This window comes from Thalassophryne amazonica, chromosome 8 (genome assembly GCF_902500255.1).
Source record: "Thalassophryne amazonica chromosome 8, fThaAma1.1, whole genome shotgun sequence".
Taxonomy (NCBI): Eukaryota; Metazoa; Chordata; class Actinopteri; order Batrachoidiformes; family Batrachoididae; genus Thalassophryne; species Thalassophryne amazonica.
The window spans coordinates 87,873,256-87,895,018 of NC_047110.1; the positions used below are offsets into that span (position 1 = coordinate 87,873,256).

Sequence of the window (21,763 nt, forward strand, 5' to 3'; positions counted from 1 at the left end):
GAGACACACCACTGTACACTTGCGGCCACCTCCTGGTGGAACGCACCATTGTACCTAGCATCATCTCAACATCACCCTTTAATCAGTTTAATAACCCAGGCTCATCTCTTCACCCCAGGCGGGTTCAGTCGACCGAAATTAATGGACATTTAGTAAAGCCCATAAAGTCAACTTAAAAACCAAGAAAAAAATCACATTGTGATGTCGCAGAATCAGGGTGAAAAGCCACAACGTTCAGGGTCGAAATAACCCAAGCTTGGCATCATTCCATATGTACAGCTGAGGGTTTTTTAAATCATGTTATCATACAGTTCACTGAGCGCTTGGCTGAAACAGCCACGTGATTATATAATGTATTACATTTCAAAAATGCTTCAAGCAAAGTCTATCTTTAATCAGTTTCCCAAAGTTAGTGTCCATAATGAAGGCCCTTCACAGCGTAAGGGCCAGCATCATTTAAATCTTCAGAAATGAGCAAATGCCAGTGTAGTGTTTAACATGACTTAAATGTACATGTTCTCATGAAGTATAGATAATTACAGCTTTTTTCTCTCCTTTTTTTACTTACATGATCACATATACTGTAAAATATAATATATATATATTACAGAACTCTTCCTTCAATTTTGACTCATTCAGGAGCCACCTCATCTTCAGGTTGCATGGTGCTAAGTGTTCATTCAAGGCATGTGCAATGTTAGGGAACATAGGAATGTATTAACATTAAGTTATTTATGAACTAATTAGGATTTCTGTGCAATCTACTGCAGTTTTTCCATGCTGCCTGTGCAGTTCTTGTGACCCATGATGTTTACAGTAAACAAGGTCATGCATTTAAGGTCATACAGACATACACCGGGAGGCATCACAGAACCCGTGAGTCTGAGACTCAGAGTGTCAGAAACTCCACCAACATATGCCGGTTGAGTGTTTCCAACGGGCAGGACGTCACAAGCCAAACAGTCAAACTCTCCATCTCAACATCCTTGTAAATGTGTCATGTAACACGAAGCTGTCAGGGCTGCTCGCTCTGTGATGCCTCTACATTCAACATTTAACGGTAGCTCAAACACATCTGTGAAGTAAGAAGCCCATGATTGTTGTATAGACAGGCCAGGTCCAATCTGTATGAAGCACAATAGACCAACTACGGTTGTCTCTCTCATGTTGAGCAGTAAAACCTTTTTTTTTCCCTGTATTGTGTTTTGATTGTGTTGAGTTTAATGGATTGCATGTGCTGTATGGGACACCACAGGTCCACAATCAAAGCGACGTGATTGGTTGTCCTGCTTTTTGTTGTGTATAAGGTTTTAAGCCTATTATATTGCTTGCTCTCGGCCAATGCTTTTGATACAGTTTGCTTTTGTGAAACCGATCAGAGATATTTTTAGAACATTTTGATACAATCCTTTCGAGTAGATGCCTTGTGTATATTTCCGTTTACACCATGATGGAATGTAGCTGATACTGTGGATCAAAACATCGGTTTATATTATGGAATTTGAGAGAACAAAGTGTGACAACTTGCCTAAGTTATCTTACAGTACAGAAAAAATTCTTCAGATTATTACTTTATACCTTTCAGCTTTGCTTTAATATGCTTTGCTATTTTTGTGTTTTTTTCTCATTTTCTTGGAGAATTTTACCTCAGACTGATTTTCACACAGTCCCCTTTCTATCCATCTGTGATTATAGGCTACTCTCAGTTGACAACATGAAAAGAATTGCTACGTGTAAGGCAGCTAAAACAGTGAAGACAGATTTTTATGTAAAAAATAAAAAAACAAAAAAAATAATAATAAATCATACTCAACTTCTATCTTGACTTAATTAAATCAGGTCAACTATCCTGAACATTATCAGGGAACTGAATGTGGCCTGGACCAGTTGCTAAACATCAAACCATGTAGAAACTAATGGTCAAAATTACCATATTGACCCAATATGAACCTGGGGGGGCATAAGATACACCTGAAAAATACAGGGTCATCTTATAATCGGATATTGCTTCTTCGTCATAACATCACAGTCACTTATCTACATAACTTTAACAAGATCACCACAGGAACTAGCATAAAGTAATGTTAAAAAAACATAAATCACAATTATTTATCATTCCAGTTCTCCACAAATCCCTTATGCTGCTGTTCTCACGTCAGAGTGAAATCCAGGCGTCTACAGCCACTGGCAGGGAATGGTTCCCATTTCCCTCCCATAGTTTTACTTCAAAAATGGATAAATGTCATTTTTGCTGCTCAAACTGCACCACGAGAGATTTTAATCTTTATAAAGACTGCAGCTGAAGCACATCACATTGTGCACTGTTTACATTCATCTTTCTCATCCTCAGAAGAGTATGCAGCAGCTGGAGACTTCATGCAGGTGACTGTACAACTCCTTGTTACTGTCAAAATTGTCTTCAGATTTTCATAGACATCTCTGATGAGCTTTTGAAGATTTACCCATCTAAAAACTCCTGCATGAACAGAATGTCCCACTTGTGGGGAACTGATTGACTAACTGGCATGATGAAGATAGGTCAGTTTGCACAAGTTATTGCACCGCTCAAAGGGTTTTTGTGTTAGCAACATGTTCAAATAACATATGAACATGGGTGTGTGTGTGTGTGTGTGTGACGTAATAATCAGGGCCATCATACATTCATGCCAATATGGTACATTTGAGTGGAAGTCTTTGGATTATAGGATTACAGAATGCACAGTCTATTGTCAAACAACTCTTTCATTAAGGGTCCCTGATAATGTCCAGTGTATTTGACTGAAAAGCTTTTATTTTGAGTGCTTGTTTTCACTACTGACCTGGTTCTCTTTTGGTGATCATAACGGGGGATGATAAACTAGCCGGACATACAGTACAATCAACCAGCAACCAGTATTCCTCTCCTCTGCTACAGTATTGCTTTAAGTTGTGTTTTTGCATCCAAATAAAGGTAGATTTTCATGAATCAGTGGTGTTTTTTTGTGCCTGTTTATTGATCTGCAGTGAAATGTGTGATCTATAGTCAGTGTGTGTTCAAGTAGTGAGTTTCTGTGTGTGCTAGCATAGAATTGAGAGACTTTGAGATGGGACAACAGCAGAGTTTTTTTTTTAACATGTCACTAAAGGCCAAACTCTGCATTTGCTTCAGTCTGTCTGTGTGGTTGATGTGTACGCAATATCTTGACAAACATTTCATGTATCAACAAATAAATAAAAAACTCAAGTTGTTCCAATTTTGGTAAAAAGTCATGAAAATTACCAGTTGAGCAAATAGAACTTTAAAAAAGGAATAGTTTACAACATCTATTTATCACACTATGTTGTAATGTACAGAATGTAATGTCGACTGGAGACCAAGAATTCAAGGCAAAACTATTACAGTACATTTTTAAATTCTATGAGCTCAACCAATAACTTGCATCACTTTTTACCAAAATTGGGGCAACTTTATTTTTTTGACCACTAAACAAACTTAAATCAGCCTTTGCAGCCATTTTGGCTGTTTTTGCACAGTTACTTCATTAACTTTGAGACCAAATTATACCTTTTTGTCACCATTACAATCAAACATATAGTAGTATACTTTTCAACATGATTGGAGTAGTTTAAAATTTGACCACTGTGTTAAACTTAATGGACCCCTACATGGCTTTAGCTACCACTCTGGTGAAGCCATGGTGTACTAAGGTCAATCACTTTAGTTGGTGCCGATGAAGTCAAAATTGGCTGCAGGTTCAGGTTTTGTCTACTGCGCCATCACCCTGTAACCCAACTTTGAGGCTATTTGCCATGAAATACCAAATATATTTGAATGCAAATGGTACTAAAAATGCCGGGTCACGATTAACTCCAAGTTTTACTACATGCTCATTCAAAAGAAATGGACACAAAGTGTTCTCTTATTTCTCTGACATCTAAGTATTTACACTATTAGATACTAAACTGACTATGAATTCTATTCATCGTTAAACATGATGAACATGTTCTTGTTATTTGCTCTTGCAGGAGCTGTATTTCGATGTTGTATAGTATGAAGATCCTAGACATGGAAAAAGAACAAATTATATTACAGCTAATGACAATACAAACTAATGCATTCTCTGAACTGTGTGCTGAGCAACATTACGTTTATGATCAAGCAATTTTGGAAATGTCTTTTGTTTATCCAAATTTTTGCATGGAACATATGGGTACGTTTAAAATATGTGTGAACATGGTGCACAGACAATGAACCACAGTGGCTGGAATGTTAAATATACTGAAATGTGTTGTTGCGATTCTGCTGTGTCATCTCGAACAGTGTGTGGGCATTACAGGCTCTGCTCTCATCTGGTTTAGTTTTTATCTCATGGTGCGGAGCTTTTATGTGCAGCTGGGCCACTTTTCTTCAGATGTGGCCTCACTGACCTGTGGAGTCCCTCAAGGCTCCATTCTAGGTCCTATTCTTTTCCTTTTGCACGTTGCCTCTTGGCGGTAACTTTCGAAAATACCAAATATCTTTCCATTGCTTTGCAGATGATGTCCAAATTTCTCTTAGCCAAGTCCAAGCCATATTTCTCTAGGATTTGCCTTGAGAAGGTTATCCATGCCTTCATCACAAGTAGACAAGATTATTGTAACTCTCTGTATGTTGGCTTGCATCAGTCCTCTCTAAACCGCCTCCAGCTTATTCAGAACGCTGCTGCTCATCTTCTTTCAGGAAAGAGAAAGTCCAACCACATTACGCCAGATTTGGCTACTCTTCACTGGCTTCCGGTCCGTTACCGGGTTGATTTTAAAATTCTTTTGTTTTAAAGCCCTCAATGGCATGGCCCCAGTGTATCTTTCAGAGCTTCTTTTTCGTTACACTCCCACCAGAGCCTTAAGGTCTTCTGACCAACTGTTGCTGGAGGTGCCTAAAAACAGATTAAAGATGAAAGACGACAGAGCCTTTGCAGTGGCTGCCCCCAGACTCTGGAATAGTCTCCCCTTTAATATTAGATCATCTCAGTTCCTAGGGATTTTTAAAGCCTCTTTAAAAACCCATTTCTTTTCTCTGGCGTTTTCTAAATGAGTGATGACGCCTCTGTTTCAACTTAGTATTTATGTTTTTTCCTGTTGCTTAATGCTGACAAATTATACCTTATTTGTTGTCTTTCAGTAGCATGGCCGAAGCAGAGGGTCACCCCTTTGAGTATGGTCTGCTTGAGGTTTCTTCCTCAATATCATCACAGGGAGTTTTTCCTTACCACTGTTGCCTGTGTGCTTGCTCTGGGGGTTGGTAAGGTTAGACCTTACCTCCGCGTTGCGCCTGAGGCAGCTTTGTTGTGATTTGGCGCTATGTAAATACAATAAATTAAATCAAATCAAATTATTTCCTACTTTTTAACTCATTATTTTACTTTGTCTTTTATTTGTTTTATTGCCTGTTGTAATTTTACTGTTATTTTTAATTCATTTATTTACGATTAGGGGTAACTTGGTGCCCTTTTTTAATTATGTACAGCACTTTGGTCGACTGCTGTTGTTTTAAATGTGCTTTAGAAATAAAGGTTGGGTTGAGTTGAGTATGGACATTACATACAATAAAACACAAAGAGCTTTATAGATTTCTATGACACTGGTGTCGACTTATTCAGGAGTCAGTGTTTTGTTGTTACATATGCATTTAAACATATGTGCCACTAGGTGTCAGTATATGCAGCGTAATCGTATTGCCAGTGGTTCGATTATCTATTCACACAAAGGAAAAGAACAAAGGTATCAAGGAAACAAAAGATTTATTAATAACATTGCTCCCACTTATTGCAATTTGATTACTTCCACAGTATTGTCTAAGTCATAATGTATTTATAACATATTTGTAATATTTTTGTTAAATTACATTTGAGTATCAGATAATGTTACATTTGAGCCTTTTCTAGTAATTCTGCAGTCAATAAGATACAAAATGATGCTTCTTTTCTCCAATTAATTTTTGCTGTATAATATGTAGTACTGAAACTGTAGAGATATTTTGCAGATATGAAGAAAGTACCATTCTGATAGCATTCTTTGTTATTCCGGAGGTTGCAGAGTATGTCATGCCTGAGAAACCATGAAATGTGACTATTAAACCAGTTCACCTTCAGATATGTTGAGGCCTTTAAAAAGACCAAACATTTAAATATCTAGACGATCTCAGACACTTTTATTGCAAAACTTGCATGCACAAAATATTTCCAGAGTGAAAATATTGACATAAGTATAGCAATTCAAGCATCTCTATTATTTTGAAAGAAATAAACATTTATCAAAAGATTATTTGTCTATAATTGCCATAACTCCATGATTACGTCGGTGTTCCCTGTGTCTGCTGATCACAGCACCATTGGCCCTGATACTACAGCAGCACTCAGGGCTCCTCCAAACACCATACGTCTGTCCACCCTTTGAAATTGTGGAAAAACTGTTCATGCGCGTGACCTCATGTGCTGTACGTGAACCCTGTCCTCCAATTATTCAACATGTTTTCACCAATGTTCTTCACTTGACAAAAGAGATTGGGGGGGATGCCAATTTGCTGTGTTGTCGGGAGTGACCATTAGCTACTGTTGTTGGGAGTGACCATTAGCTACTGATCATCACCTGTAATTACAGCATTTTTAAAGCCGTGGCCCCAGAATTAGTATGGGACAAAGCTTACCTTTAACACTGCTGAATTATGATGTCACAAAGATCTGATAAGGACCTCATAATATACTGGAAGACGTTTGTGCTGTCAGAGCCTGTAGTTCCTGCTGCCACAGTCAGGGACCTGTAGAAATGGGCTGTACATGTCCTTCTCAACACGATCGCTCAACACCACATTGCCACAGATCCAACATAAGTGGGATCTAAGTTCATTTCACAACCTTCTTGCCTGAGTTCAAGGTGCATTGTCCTTGACCTCCTATTTTTGTGTCAAATGCAAATCAACATGCAAAAATAGGCTACCCGTGTGTGTAGGTTCAGACCCAAGATATCTGGGATACAAGCTCATCTCAACACTTTGGTCACTTCGGATGGTACTAACTTGACTGTACTAGACTGAGCCAGAACCTGGTCAACAGATAAAAAAAGGCTGTGTGTGTGTGTGTGTGTGTGTGTGTGTGTGTGTGTGTGTGTGTGTGTGTGTGTGTGTGTGTGTGTGTGTGTGTGTGTGTGTGTGTGTGTGTGTGTGAGAGAGAGAGAGAGAGCTAACCACCTGCCCATTGTCCCAGACCCAAGATATTTGGAATAAAAGAATGAGTTATACTGTAGTTTATTGTACTGTGTTAACTGTTTATTAATGATTAATGTGTGTGTCACTGAATGCTGTTTCTAAGGTCACAGCTTCTATTGTAAAGTTTGAAGTTTGTTGGTTCATAGTGTGATGAGTAATCTTGGAAAAAAAAATCAAGGTACAAACATCAGCCTTTCCTTGTTTACTGTGGTGAATTTCAAAGTGGGAGATGAAGAATGAACAAATGAGGGAAAATATAAAGTGTTAACAAAATTCTAATAAAAGGCACTGATGCAAACTCTGCCTGCTTGATATCCATGTCCAAGAGTCAGAGTTGGGTAGCATTACTTTGAAATGTAATCAGAAAACAAATACAAAATACAATACATCCTGATTACTTTTGGATTACTTACAATATAATCTGAATATTTTTGAAATACTTCAAATCATTTATTGAAAATACACTTCATACTAAAAATGGATACAACCATATTACATTATCAATTAAAGCAAAGTATCTCAAAACATCCGTCTATACATTTTCTCCATGTTTACGTTATTTTAATTTATAATTTAATTTATAGTTCATTTGGTTAAAAAAAGAATACTTGTGGTTACGTCCATTTTTAGCATGAAGTGCGACATTTTCAGTAACTGATTTTGAAGTAATCAAAAAGTATTTCAATTATATTGTATTTTTCTGTTCAATAATTGATTACATTTCAATGTATTTTACCAAATGCTAGTTTGTGCTGCCAATCAATCACAAATATTTTACTGATTAATATCAACTTGAACTCTGTCAACTTTAGCCCTATTGGTTGTGGAGAAATAACAGAAAATGTTTTTGCATCATGTTTTTGCTAACCTTGACCTTTGTTGAGTCCTTTCCAAAAGATCATTGTCTCGAGGTTTGTTTTTACTAGTTATCTTGTTCACACACACACACACACACACACACACACACACACACACACACACACACACACACACACACACACACACACACACACACACACACACACACACACACACACACACAGGACTGATCACAATATTCACCTCCTTGTCAGCTCAAAGGGTAAATATTGTGATTCAGATGAGAACCAGGTTCCAATTCCAATCTGTTCTACCCACAGTTGATTAGTTCATTGGGGTGTCTCTCAGTTCTTGAATGGCAGAGCACACCTGAATGAGCTCTCAGATTTAGGCAGAGCAAGGAAAGATGCAAAATGTGCAGGCTATGGGTTCCTGAGGACCAGGATCACTCTGATACTGGACTGAGGTTAAAAATGTATTAAGACAGGATATATTAGTCATCAACGCTGCTGATGGAGATCACCTGCCCTGGACATTTTCCATGTTGCGCTGCCAACACCTGATTGGCTGAATCTGGTGTCTGCGGGCTGGATCAACCTGACTGAGAATTAAATGTGAGTAGAGCAGGAAAGGAGGAAATAACGTTGGGCATACGTGATGTTGATTATCAGGGCTGATGATCACTGACATATTTTTGTACATTTTATTTGATCTTCAATAGCATGCGCTTAGATAAAGAGAAGGAAACATTCAGCACACAGTGCGTCTCGTGCACAAAATTCTTCAAGTGTCCGGACCGTGTCTCCTTTAAGAAAAAGACGAACTGGCCCTTTAATCTGTGGATCACATCGTTGACGTCAACGGTTTCCTGAACCGCCTGCTCCTATTGGCTGGAGGTGACGTCAACCCCGTGTTTTCTTTCCCCCTCCCCCCCACCCCCTGCTACAGAAGCATGACCTCATCGTTTTAGTTCATGAAAAGTGCTAAAGTGCACCTTCTGTATCTAGGCCCCCCCCCCCCCCCCACTCCCCTTATACATACGTTAGCTTCAGCTAACACTCACCTAGCCTAGCACCACCGAGCCGGTTGACCGGTAGAAGAAGCAGTTTTTACACCGTTACCGCGTCGCCATGTGCGTGTTGTTGGTGGCGCTGTCAGCCGTAGTGTCCCCCCCCCCTCATACATGGAGGTCAGCTAAATGAGAAGCCTGCACAGGAGCCGCAGGTCAGTGTGACTATTTATCGATGAAATTTGATTATATTACATACGCACACGCACTACATACACAGTTACCTTAGCGGCTATCTGCGCTCGCACTGCTTCACACCCCCCCCCCCTCCCCAACTTCTTCGTCCGTCAGAGGCGCGCGCGCACCTCTCGGATTAACGCGAGCTCAGATTATCGATCCCTTGATTTTGACACGCGCCATTTTCGCACGTTTTAATGTGGCCTTACTGCAAGGTAGGTAAAATATATTTTTTTTTTTTTTTATATTTGCTAATGCTATATTAATAAAGCAGCCTATCTCAGGTCATTGGGAGTGTTTATATATCTTCACGCGCAGATCCGCGCGTCACAACAAGACCAAAGCGACGCTCAGTGATCATCTCGATAGTAATTAAAAAATAAAACGTAAAAGTTACAATGTGAAGCAACGCTGTGCTTGATTCAGTTGCAGTCCAGCTCGGTTTGGGGCGCGCTTTGATTTTTGTTATTATCATGTAGCCAACCGCACTGTCCCATCCCTTTGTGCGTCCAATCTTAACAGCCAGGTCCATAAGTATTTGGACAGTGACACAGTTTTTGTCGTTTTGCTTCTATAAATATAGTGAGGAAAATAAGTATTTGAACACCCTGCGATTTTGTAAGTTCTCCCCCTTAGAAATCATGGAGAGGTCTGAAATTTCCATCTTAGGTGCATGTCCACTGTGAGAGACATAATCTAAAAAAAAAAAAATCCAGAAATCACAATGTATGATTTTTGGAAATTATTTGTATGTTACTGCTGCAAATAAGTATTTGAACACCTGTGAAAATCAATGATAATATTTGGTACAGTAGCCTTTGTTTGCAATTACAGAGGTCAAATGTTTCCTGTAGTTTTTCACCAGGTTTTCACACACTGCAGCAGGGATTTTGGTCCACTCCATACAGGTCTTCTCTAGATCTTTCAGGTTTGGAGTTTCAGCTCCCTCCAAAGATTTTCTATTGAGTTCAGGTCTGGAGACTGGCCAGGTCACTCCAGGACCTTGAAATGCTTCTTACAGAGCCCCTCCTTAGTTGCCCTGGCTGTGTGTTTGGGGTCATTGTCATGCTGGAAGACCCAGCCATGACCCATCTTCAATGCTCTTACTGAGGGAAGGAGGTTGTTTGCCAAAATCTCACAATACATGACCCCATCCATCCTCCCTTCAATACGGTGCAGTTGTCCTGTCCCCTTTGCAGAAGAGCACCCCCAGAGTATGATGTTTCCACCACCATGCTTCACGGTTGGGATGGTTTTCTTGGGGTTGTTCTCATCCTCTAAACATGGTAAGTGGAGTTGATTCCAGAAAGCTCTATTCTGGTCTCATCTGACCACATGACCTTCTCCTGTGCCTCCTCTGGATCATCCAGATGGTCACTGGTGAACTTCAAATGGACCTGGACATGTACTGGCTTGAGCTTGGGGACCTTGCTGCCCTGCAGGATTTTAAACCATGACAGCATCATTTGTTACTAATGTAATCTTTGTGACTGTGGTCCCAGCTCTCTTCAGGTCATTGACCAGGTCCTCCTGTGTAGTTCTGAGCTTTCTCAGAATCATCCTTACCCCACAAAGTGAGATCTTGCATGGAATCCCAGACCGAGGGAGATTGACAGTCATCTTGTGTTTCTTCCACTTTCTGATAAATAATCATACGTGTATATACATTTCGTGGGGTAAGGCCTTATTCAAATGGGATTTAACAACATTCCACATTAACTATTGTGGAATTACAGCCGTTTTATACAGAGTCCCTCCATTTTCAGAAGCCATCAGTAATTGGATAAACTAACTTTTTTGTTGTATTGATTATTGTGAATTCAAATCATCACAGCATACTGGATAGGGTACCATATTCAGCCACTTTGTACAGCATCCAATAACAAACTGCTGTGACTATCATGAGATAAAGAGACACATTATAGGCCTCAAAGCTGTACTGGAGGCAGATGATGAATTTCAAACTCTAAATATGGGGTTAAGGTTAGGATTAAGGTTGTGCCTGACGTTGGGTAGTTTAAATAACAATGGGTGCTGCAGTTATACCAAAGCGCAGGTTGCGTACAGTATGGTATTAACAGCAGTGGCCTTTCTTAGAAAGAAAACCTGTAGTTTCAGCTACTCTTTGTTGGAAGGAACACTGGCTGTCAGTCTTTCTTGGTCTGGGGCTCCATGCAAGATCTCACTTTGTGGGGTAAGGATGATTGTGAGAAAGCCCAGAACTACACGGGAGGACCTGATCAATGACCTGAAGAGAGCTGGGGCCACAGTCACAAAGATGACATTAGTAACACACTATGCTGTCATGGTTTAAAATCCTGCAGGGCACACAAGGTCCCCCTGCTCAAGCCAGCACATGTCCAGACCCATTTGAAGTTCACCAGCGATCATCTGGATGATCCAGAAGAGGCATGGGAGAAGGCCATCCCTGGTTGTCAAGACCAGGCACCAAAGTGGCTCTACTCTACTCTTTTCTACTCTCCATGTTGGGAAAGTGTAATGACACGGACCCACAACAGGGGGCGTAAATGAACGGACAATAGATGAGTCAAAAATACAACACTTTACTGTTGTGAAATGTGCACAACGAAATACAGACAAATGCAGAATTTGGTTCACAATCAAAATATACAAAGTGACGTGTGGGTAGGCTCGAGGATAGGAGACGTCCGTCCCGAGTAGAACCGGATCCCACATGATTTCCACTGCCACCGAACCTGAAGGATACTGGAGCCGCCAAGTCCTGAGTCCCCAGGTGGTCACCGTCTCCGACTGTCGGATCTGGTACTGCTGGCAGGAAGGAGAAGACAGAAGTAATGAGTGTGTGGAAAACACACCCAGTAAACAGTTAGCAAGTTCTTTTGTATTAGTCGGGTGGGAAAGACACCTTCACCTCCTGTACACAGTTTATGCAGAGTCTGTAATCCTACTTATTGACGTTCGGAGTGAGGAGTGAAGCGCGTCACTCCTCCACCATCCGCGAACCCAGCTTCCAGCTGAAAATAGCGATCCAGACACCTGCAAATAGTTCAACACACACGAAAACACGTAATGTGCGACAACACAACAACGGCTGAGAATTTACCGTGTAGGTAGTTGATATCTCGGTGACGAGGTGGAGATGTCGTCCGGCTTTTGTGTGTGTGGGTGATGACCGGGTGATTGGTGACAGCTGTCATAGTTGATCAGTGACAGCTGTCACCCCGGCTGTTCCTGTGAGGCGGCAGCGCCCTCTCATGCCTGAAGCCCGCACTTCAGGCAGGGCACCCTCTGGTGGTAGTGGGCCAGCAGTACCTCCTCTTCAGCAGCCCACACAACAGGACCCCCCCTCAACGGGCGCCTCCTGGTGCCCGACCAGGCTTGTCCGGGTGTTGCCAGTAGAAATCGGCCAGGAGGGCCGGATCCAGGATGAAGCTCCTCTTCACCCAGGAGCGTTCTTCGGGTCCATAACCTACCCAGTCCACCAAGTACTGGAAACCCTGGCCCTTCCGGCGGACGTCCAGGAGCCGACGCACAGTGCAAGCCAGCTCCCCGTTGATGATTCGGGCAGGAGGCGGCTCCGGTCCGGGAGCACAGAGGGGTGAGGTGTGGTGTGGCTTGATCCGGGAAACATGAAAAACCAGGTGGACCCGCAGTGAAGCTGGGAGCTGGAGCTTCACTGCAGCCGGACTGAGGACTTTGAGGATCTTGAATGGACCGATATACCTGTCCTTTAGTTTGGGTGAGTCCACTTGGAGGGGGATGTCCTTCGTAGAAAGCCACACCTCTGCCCAGGCTGGTATGCAGGGGCCGGGGCCTTAGCCCTCGTCCGGGCCTTCAACAAGGCAGAACGGGCGGAGCGCCACACCCGACGGCACCTCCGCAGGTGGGCCTGGACTGAGGGCACACGTCCTCTCCCTCCACCACAGGAAACAATAGGGGCTGATACACCAGACATACCTCAAACGGGGAGAGGCCGGTGGCAGAGGACACCTGGCTGTTATGCGCATACTCGATCCAGGCCAGATGTTCACACCAGGCCATCGGGTGCGCGGACGTCACACAGCGCAGGGCTTGCTCCAATTCCTGGTTGGCCTGTTCTGCCTGTCCGTTGGTCTGCGGGTGATACCCGGACGAGAGGCTCACGGTGGCCCCCAGTTCTCGGCAGAAACTCCTCCAGACTTGAGAGGAGAACTGGGGACCTTGATCCGAGACAATGTCCACAGGTATCCCATGCAGACGCACGACGTGGTGGAGCAGGAGGTCCGCTGTCTCCTGGGCCATAAGGAGCTTCCGGAGGGCCACAAAGTGGGCCGCCTTGGAGAATCGGTCCACTATCGTGAGGATGGTAGTCATGTCCCGGGATGGCGGGAGGTGGTGCAGGCCTGGACATAGTCCCGGACGTCGGCTTCCATGGACGCCCACCAGAAGCGCTGCCGGACCACTGCCACGGTCCTTCGCACCCCCGGATGGCAGGAGAGTTTGGAACCGTGACAGAAGTCCTGGACGGCAGCTCTGGCTTCTGGTGGGACGTAGAGGCGGTTCTTCGGTCCTTTACCTGGGTCCGGGTTCCGTGCCAGGGCCTCCCGGATGGTCTTCTCCACGTCCCAGGTGAGGGTGGCCACGATAGTGGACTCAGGTAGTATGGATTCCGGCGGATCCGACAGCTCGGTTTTGACTTCAACTTCATGAACCCGGGACAGAGCATCCGATCTTTGGTTCTTGGTCCCGGGGCGGTAGGTGATCTGGAAGTCAAAACGCCCGAAGAACAATGACCAGCGGGCTTGCCTGGGGTTCAGCCGCTTGGCGGTCCTGATATACTCCAGGTTCCGGTGGTCCGTGAAAACCGTAAATGGTACCGTGGCTCCCTCTAACAGATGTCTCCACTCCTCAAGAGCCTCCTTCACCGTGAGGAATTCCCGATTGCCCACATCATAGTTCCGCTCAGCTGGGGTCAACCTGCGTGAGAAATAGGCACAAGGATGGAGAATCTGATCGGGCTCCCCGCTCTGGAACAGCACGGCTCCTATCCCTGTGTCCGAGGCGTCCACTTCTACCACAAACTGGCGGCTAGGATCAGGCTGCACCAGAACTGGTGCAGTCGAAAACCGACGTTTCAACTCCCTAAACGCGGCTTTGCACCGATCCGACCAGGTGAAGGGGACTTTTGGGGAGGTCAGGGCTGTCAGGGGGCTAACTACCTGACTGTAGCCCTTAATGAACCTCCTGTAGAAATTTGCAAAGCCGAGGAACTGTTGCAGCTTCCTACGGCTTGTGGGTTGGGGCCAATCTCTCACTGCCGCAACCTTGGCCAGATCAGGGGCGACGGAGTTGGAGGAGATGATGAACCCCAGGAAGGACAAAGAAGTGCAGTGGAACTCACACTTTTCGCCCTTCACAAACAGCCGGTTCTCCAACAACCGCTGCAGGACCTGACGTACATGCTGGACATGGGTCTCAGGATCCGGGGAAAAGATGAGTATATCATCCAGATATACGAAGACAAATCGGTGCAGGAAGTCCCGCAAGACGTCGTTTACCAAAGCTTGGAACGTCGCAGGGGCGTTAGTGAGGCCGAACGGCATGACCAGGTATTCAAAGTGACCTAACGGGGTGTTAAATGCCATCTTCCACTCGTCTCCTTTCCGGATCTGAACCAGGTGATACGCATTCCTAAGATCTAATTTGGTGAAAATTTGGGCTCCATGCAGGGGCGTGAACACTGAATCTAACAGGGGCAACGGGTATCGATTGCGAACCGTAATCTCGTTCAGCCCCCTGTAATCAATGCGTGGACGGAGTCCGCCGTCTTTCTTGCCCACAAAAAAGAAACCAGCACCCATCGTTGAGGTGGAGTTCCGGATCAGCCCGGCAGCTAACGAGTCCCGGATATAGGTCCCCATTGATTTGCGCTCAGGACGTGAGAGGTTGTACAGCTTGCTGGACGGGTACTCAACACCCGGGATCAAATCAATGGCACAATCGTACGGACAGTGCGGGGGAAAGGTGAGCACCAGATCTTTGCTGAAAACGTCAGCAAGATCGTGGTACTCCATCGGCACCGCCGTCAGATTGGGAGGGACTTTTACCTCCTCGTTAGCATTCAAACCGGGGGGAACCGAGGATCCTAAACACTCCCGGTGGCAGGTTTCGCTCCACTGAGCCACAACCCCCGACGGCCAATCAATCCGGAGATTGTGTTTAATCATCCATGGGAAGCCCAAAATCACGCGGGAGGTAGAAGGAGTCACATAAAACTCAATCTCCTCCCGATGATTCCCAGACACTACCAAAGTTACTGGCAGTGTCTTGTGTGTGATAAAAGGGAGAAGGGTGCCATCTAGGGCCCGCACCTTCAATGGTGAAGGGAGCGCCACTAGAGGGAGCCCTACTTCCCTTGCCCATCTGCTGTCCAGCAGATTCCCTTCTGATCCCGTGTCCACCAGTGCTGGGGCCTGAAGGGTTAGATCCCCATTCAGGATCATAACTGGGAGACGTGCAGATATGCGTGTATGTTCCACGTGAATGTTATGACCCACCCTTAGCCCAGTCTCTAAAGGCGAGTGTTGTCGTTTTGGCCGTTTGGGGCAGTTTCTCTGTATATGCTCTTTTGAGCTGCAGAGAAAACACTCCCCGTGGGCCAGCCTCCTCATTCTGTCATCTGATCTCCTTTTGGCCCTGCTCGTCTCCCTAACAACGTCAGCAGGGGGAGCTGTTGCCACACAGAGTGCTGAGGCTGTGGAGCGTGGGGAGGGCAGAACCTTTTCGGACCCGGAAGGGAGAGGGACGGCGCGTGCCCGGCCACGTCCTTCGTCTCGCTCCCGACGGCGTTGTTCTAACCGATTGTCTAATCGTATGACTAGATCAATAAGACCGTCCAAATCCTGCGGCTCGTCCTTAGCCACCAGATGCTCCTTTAGGACCAGAGATAGTCCATTTACAAAGGCGGCGCGGAGTGCAACGTTATTCCAGCCGGACCTCGCAGCCGCGATGCGGAAGTCGACTGCATACTCGGCTGCACTCCGACGCCCCTGTCTCAGAGACAGCAGCACCGTTGAAGCGGTCGCGCCTCTATGTAGGTGATCGAACACCAGTCTGAACTCCCTCACAAACTCAGCATACACCGTTAGGAGCAGTGCATTCTGCTCCCAAAGCGCCGTAGCCCAGGCGCGTGCCTCACCTAGAAGCAAATTAATTACATAAGCCACCCGACTGGAGTCTGACGCATACATCACGGGACGCTGGGCAAAGACGAGCGAACACTGCATTAAGCAGTCTGCGCACGTCTCTACACAACCGCCATACGGTTCCGGGGGACTTATGTATGCTTCAGGGGACGGTGGGGGGGTTCGTTGAACGACCAGTGGAATGTCTATATTCGGCACCAGGACAGCAGGAGGAGAAGCTGCAGCCGCGCCCTGTGCGCGCGCTTCCACCTCCGCGGTGAGAGCCTCCATCCTGCGATTGAGTATATTGCTCTGCTCGGTCACTACGTCCATCCGAGCAGTGAAGGCGGTTAAGATGCGCTGCAACTCACCTAACACGCCTCCTGCTGGCGCCTGTGCCACAGGTATCCCATGCAGACGCACGACGTGGTGGAGCAGGAGGTCCGCTGTCTCCTGGGCCATAAGGAGCTTCGGGAGGGCCACAAAGTGGGCCGCCTTGGAGAATCGGTCCACTATCGTGAGGATGGTAGTCATGTCCCGGGATGGCGGGAGGTGGTGCAGGCCTGGACATAGTCCCGGACGTCGGCTTCCATGGACGCCCACCAGAAGCGCTGCCGGACCACTGCCACGGTCCTTCGCACCCCCGGATGGCAGGAGAGTTTGGAACCGTGACAGAAGTCCTGGACGGCAGCTCTGGCTTCTGGTGGGACGTAGAGGCGGTTCTTCGGTCCTTTACCTGGGTCCGGGTTCCGTGCCAGGGCCTCCCGGATGGTCTTCTCCACGTCCCAGGTGAGGGTGGCCACGATAGTGGACTCAGGTAGTATGGATTCCGGCGGATCCGACAGCTCGGTTTTGACTTCAACTTCATGAACCCGGGACAGAGCATCCGATCTTTGGTTCTTGGTCCCGGGGCGGTAGGTGATCTGGAAGTCAAAACGCCCGAAGAACAATGACCAGCGGGCTTGCCTGGGGTTCAGCCGCTTGGCGGTCCTGATATACTCCAGGTTCCGGTGGTCCGTGAAAACCGTAAATGGTACCGTGGCTCCCTCTAACAGATGTCTCCACTCCTCAAGAGCCTCCTTCACCGTGAGGAATTCCCGATTGCCCACATCATAGTTCCGCTCAGCTGGGGTCAACCTGCGTGAGAAATAGGCACAAGGATGGAGAATCTGATCGGGCTCCCCGCTCTGGAACAGCACGGCTCCTATCCCTGTGTCCGAGGCGTCCACTTCTACCACAAACTGGCGGCTAGGATCAGGCTGCACCAGAACTGGTGCAGTCGAAAACCGACGTTTCAACTCCCTAAACGCGGCTTTGCACCGATCCGACCAGGTGAAGGGGACTTTTGGGGAGGTCAGGGCTGTCAGGGGGCTAACTACCTGACTGTAGCCCTTAATGAACCTCCTGTAGAAATTTGCAAAGCCGAGGAACTGTTGCAGCTTCCTACGGCTTGTGGGTTGGGGCCAATCTCTCACTGCCGCAACCTTGGCCAGATCAGGGGCGACGGAGTTGGAGGAGATGATGAACCCCAGGAAGGACAAAGAAGTGCAGTGGAACTCACACTTTTCGCCCTTCACAAACAGCCGGTTCTCCAACAACCGCTGCAGGACCTGACGTACATGCTGGACATGGGTCTCAGGATCCGGGGAAAAGATGAGTATATCATCCAGATATACGAAGACAAATCGGTGCAGGAAGTCCCGCAAGACGTCGTTTACCAAAGCTTGGAACGTCGCAGGGGCGTTAGTGAGGCCGAACGGCATGACCAGGTATTCAAAGTGACCTAACGGGGTGTTAAATGCCATCTTCCACTCGTCTCCTTTCCGGATCTGAACCAGGTGATACGCATTCCTAAGATCTAATTTGGTGAAAATTTGGGCTCCATGCAGGGGCGTGAACACTGAATCTAACAGGGGCAACGGGTATCGATTGCGAACCGTAATCTCGTTCAGCCCCCTGTAATCAATGCGTGGACGGAGTCCGCCGTCTTTCTTGCCCACAAAAAAGAAACCAGCACCCATCGTTGAGGTGGAGTTCCGGATCAGCCCGGCAGCTAACGAGTCCCGGATATAGGTCCCCATTGATTTGCGCTCAGGACGTGAGAGGTTGTACAGCTTGCTGGACGGGTACTCAACACCCGGGATCAAATCAATGGCACAATCGTACGGACAGTGCGGGGGAAAGGTGAGCACCAGATCTTTGCTGAAAACGTCAGCAAGATCGTGGTACTCCATCGGCACCGCCGTCAGATTGGGAGGGACTTTTACCTCCTCGTTAGCATTCAAACCGGGGGGAACCGAGGATCCTAAACACTCCCGGTGGCAGGTTTCGCTCCACTGAGCCACAACCCCCGACGGCCAATCAATCCGGAGATTGTGTTTAATCATCCATGGGAAGCCCAAAATCACGCGGGAGGTAGAAGGAGTCACATAAAACTCAATCTCCTCCCGATGATTCCCAGACACTACCAAAGTTACTGGCAGTGTCTTGTGTGTGATAAAAGGGAGAAGGGTGCCATCTAGGGCCCGCACCTTCAATGGTGAAGGGAGCGCCACTAGAGGGAGCCCTACTTCCCTTGCCCATCTGCTGTCCAGCAGATTCCCTTCTGATCCCGTGTCCACCAGTGCTGGGGCCTGAAGGGTTAGATCCCCATTCAGGATCATAACTGGGAGACGTGCAGATATGCGTGTATGTTCCACGTGAATGTTATGACCCACCCTTAGCCCAGTCTCTAAAGGCGAGTGTTGTCGTTTTGGCCGTTTGGGGCAGTTTCTCTGTATATGCTCTTTTGAGCTGCAGAGAAAACACTCCCCGTGGGCCAGCCTCCTCATTCTGTCATCTGATCTCCTTTTGGCCCTGCTCGTCTCCCTAACAACGTCAGCAGGGGGAGCTGTTGCCACACAGAGTGCTGAGGCTGTGGAGCGTGGGGAGGGCAGAACCTTTTCGGACCCGGAAGGGAGAGGGACGGCGCGTGCCCGGCCACGTCCTTCGTCTCGCTCCCGACGGCGTTGTTCTAACCGATTGTCTAATCGTATGACTAGATCAATAAGACCGTCCAAATCCTGCGGCTCGTCCTTAGCCACCAGATGCTCCTTTAGGACCAGAGATAGTCCATTTACAAAGGCGGCGCGGAGTGCAACGTTATTCCAGCCGGACCTCGCAGCCGCGATGCGGAAGTCGACTGCATACTCGGCTGCACTCCGACGCCCCTGTCTCAGAGACAGCAGCACCGTTGAAGCGGTCTCGCCTCTATGTAGGTGATCGAACACCAGTCTGAACTCCCTCACAAACTCAGCATACACCGTTAGGAGCAGTGCATTCTGCTCCCAAAGCGCCGTAGCCCAGGCGCGTGCCTCACCTAGAAGCAAATTAATTACATAAGCCACCCGACTGGAGTCTGACGCATACATCACGGGACGCTGGGCAAAGACGAGCGAACACTGCATTAAGCAGTCTGCGCACGTCTCTACACAACCGCCATACGGTTCCGGGGGACTTATGTATGCTTCAGGGGACGGTGGGGGGGTTCGTTGAACGACCAGTGGAATGTCTATATTCGGCACCAGGACAGCAGGAGGAGAAGCTGCAGCCGCGCCCTGTGCGCGCGCTTCCACCTCCGCGGTGAGAGCCTCCATCCTGCGATTGAGTATATTGCTCTGCTCGGTCACTACGTCCATCCGAGCAGTGAAGGCGGTTAAGATGCGCTGCAACTCACCTAACACGCCTCCTGCTGGCGCCTGTGCACCCTGCTCTTCCATTGGCTGTTCAACAGATGGTTGACGCCCCTCGGAATCCATGACGTTGGCCGAGATATCCTGTTGGGAAAGTGTAATGACACAGACCCACAACAGGGGGCGTAAATGAACGGACAATGGATGAGTCAAAAATACAACACTTTACTGTTGTGAAATGTGTACAACAAAATACAGACAAATGCAGAATTTGGTTCACAATCAAAATATACAAAGTGACGTGTGGGTAGGCTCGAGGATAGAAGACGTCCGTCCCGAGTAGAACCGGATCCCACACGATTTCCACTGCCACCGAACCCGAAGGATACTGGAGCCGCCAAGTCCTGAGTCCCCAGGTGGTCACCATCTCCGACTGTCGGATCTGGTACTGCTGGCAGGAAGCAGAAGACAGAAGTAATGAGTGTGTGGAAAACACACCCAGTAAACAGTTAGCAAGTTCTTTTGTATTAGTTGGGTGGGAAAGACACCTCCACCTCCTGTACACAGTTTATGCAGAGTCTGTAATCCTACTTATTGAAGTTCGGAGTGAGGAGTGAAGTGCGTCACTCCTCCACCATCCGCGAACCCAGCCTCCAGCTGAAAATAGCTATCCAGACACCTGCAAATAGTTCAACACACACGAAAACACGTAACGTGCGACAACACAACGGCTGAGAATTTACCGTGTAGGTAGATGATATCTCGGCGACGAGGTGGAGATGTCGTCCGGCTTTTGTGTGTGTGGGTGATGACCAGGTGATTGGTGACAGCTGTCATAGTTGATGAGTGACAGCTGTCACCCCGGCTGTTCCTGTGAGGCAGCAGCGCCCTCTTGTGCCTGAAGCCCGCACTTCAGGCAGGGCGCCCTCTGGTGGTGGTGGGCCAGCAGTACCTCCTCTTCAGCAGCCCGCACAACACTCCATTTTACACTTCCTTTTTAGATATTTAGATATACCTTTATATGCTACCGTAGTTCCACCTTAGAATTGGAATATAATTCTGTATATAAGATATACCTTACTGAATTTTCATGTGGTCAAATTAAACCAAACTAGAACTTTTTGGTATCAACTCCACTCGCCATGTTTGGAGGATGAGAACAACCCCAAGAACGCCATCCCAAACGTGAAGCATGGGGGTGGAAACATCATTTTCGAGGGTGCTTTTCTGCAAAGGGGACAGGGCGACTGCACAGTATTGAATGGAGGATGGATGGGGTCATCCATCCTTTGGCAAACAACCTTCTTCCTTCAGTAAGAGCATTGAAGATGGGTCGTGACTGGGTCTTCCAGCATGACAATGACCCAAAACATACAGCCAGGGCACCTCAGGAGGGGCTCTGTAAAAAGCATTTCAAGGTCCTGGAGTGGCCTCGCCAGTCTCCAGACCTGAACTCAATAGAACATCTTTGGAAGGAGCGCAAACTTGAAACCTGAAAGACCTGGAGAAGATCTGTATGGAGGAGTGGACCAAAATCCCTGCTGCAGTGTGTGAAAACTTGCTCAAGAACTACAGGAAACGTCTGACCTCTGTAATTGCAAACAAAGGTTTCTGTACCATATTAAAGTCTGTTTTTCTATTGTATCAAATACTTATTTCA

General features: G+C 46.7%; 1 protein-coding gene across 2 annotated transcripts in view; it reads left to right on the forward strand.

The window, feature by feature from the left end:
- The first annotated feature begins 9,114 nt into the window (after window positions 1–9,114).
- Window positions 9,115–21,763, forward strand: part of dusp8a (dual specificity phosphatase 8a) — a 109,771-nt gene continuing 97,122 nt past the window's right edge. The window contains exon 1 of one of the 2 annotated variants that reach the window (XM_034176899.1): window positions 9,115–9,265. In XM_034176899.1, coding sequence (XP_034032790.1) covers window positions 9,240–9,265 — 26 coding nt within the window. In that variant the 5' untranslated portion in view covers window positions 9,115–9,239. Of the gene's footprint in view, window positions 9,266–9,427; window positions 9,503–21,763 lie in introns of those variants that run through there. The other variant, XM_034176900.1, reaches the window with a different exon arrangement.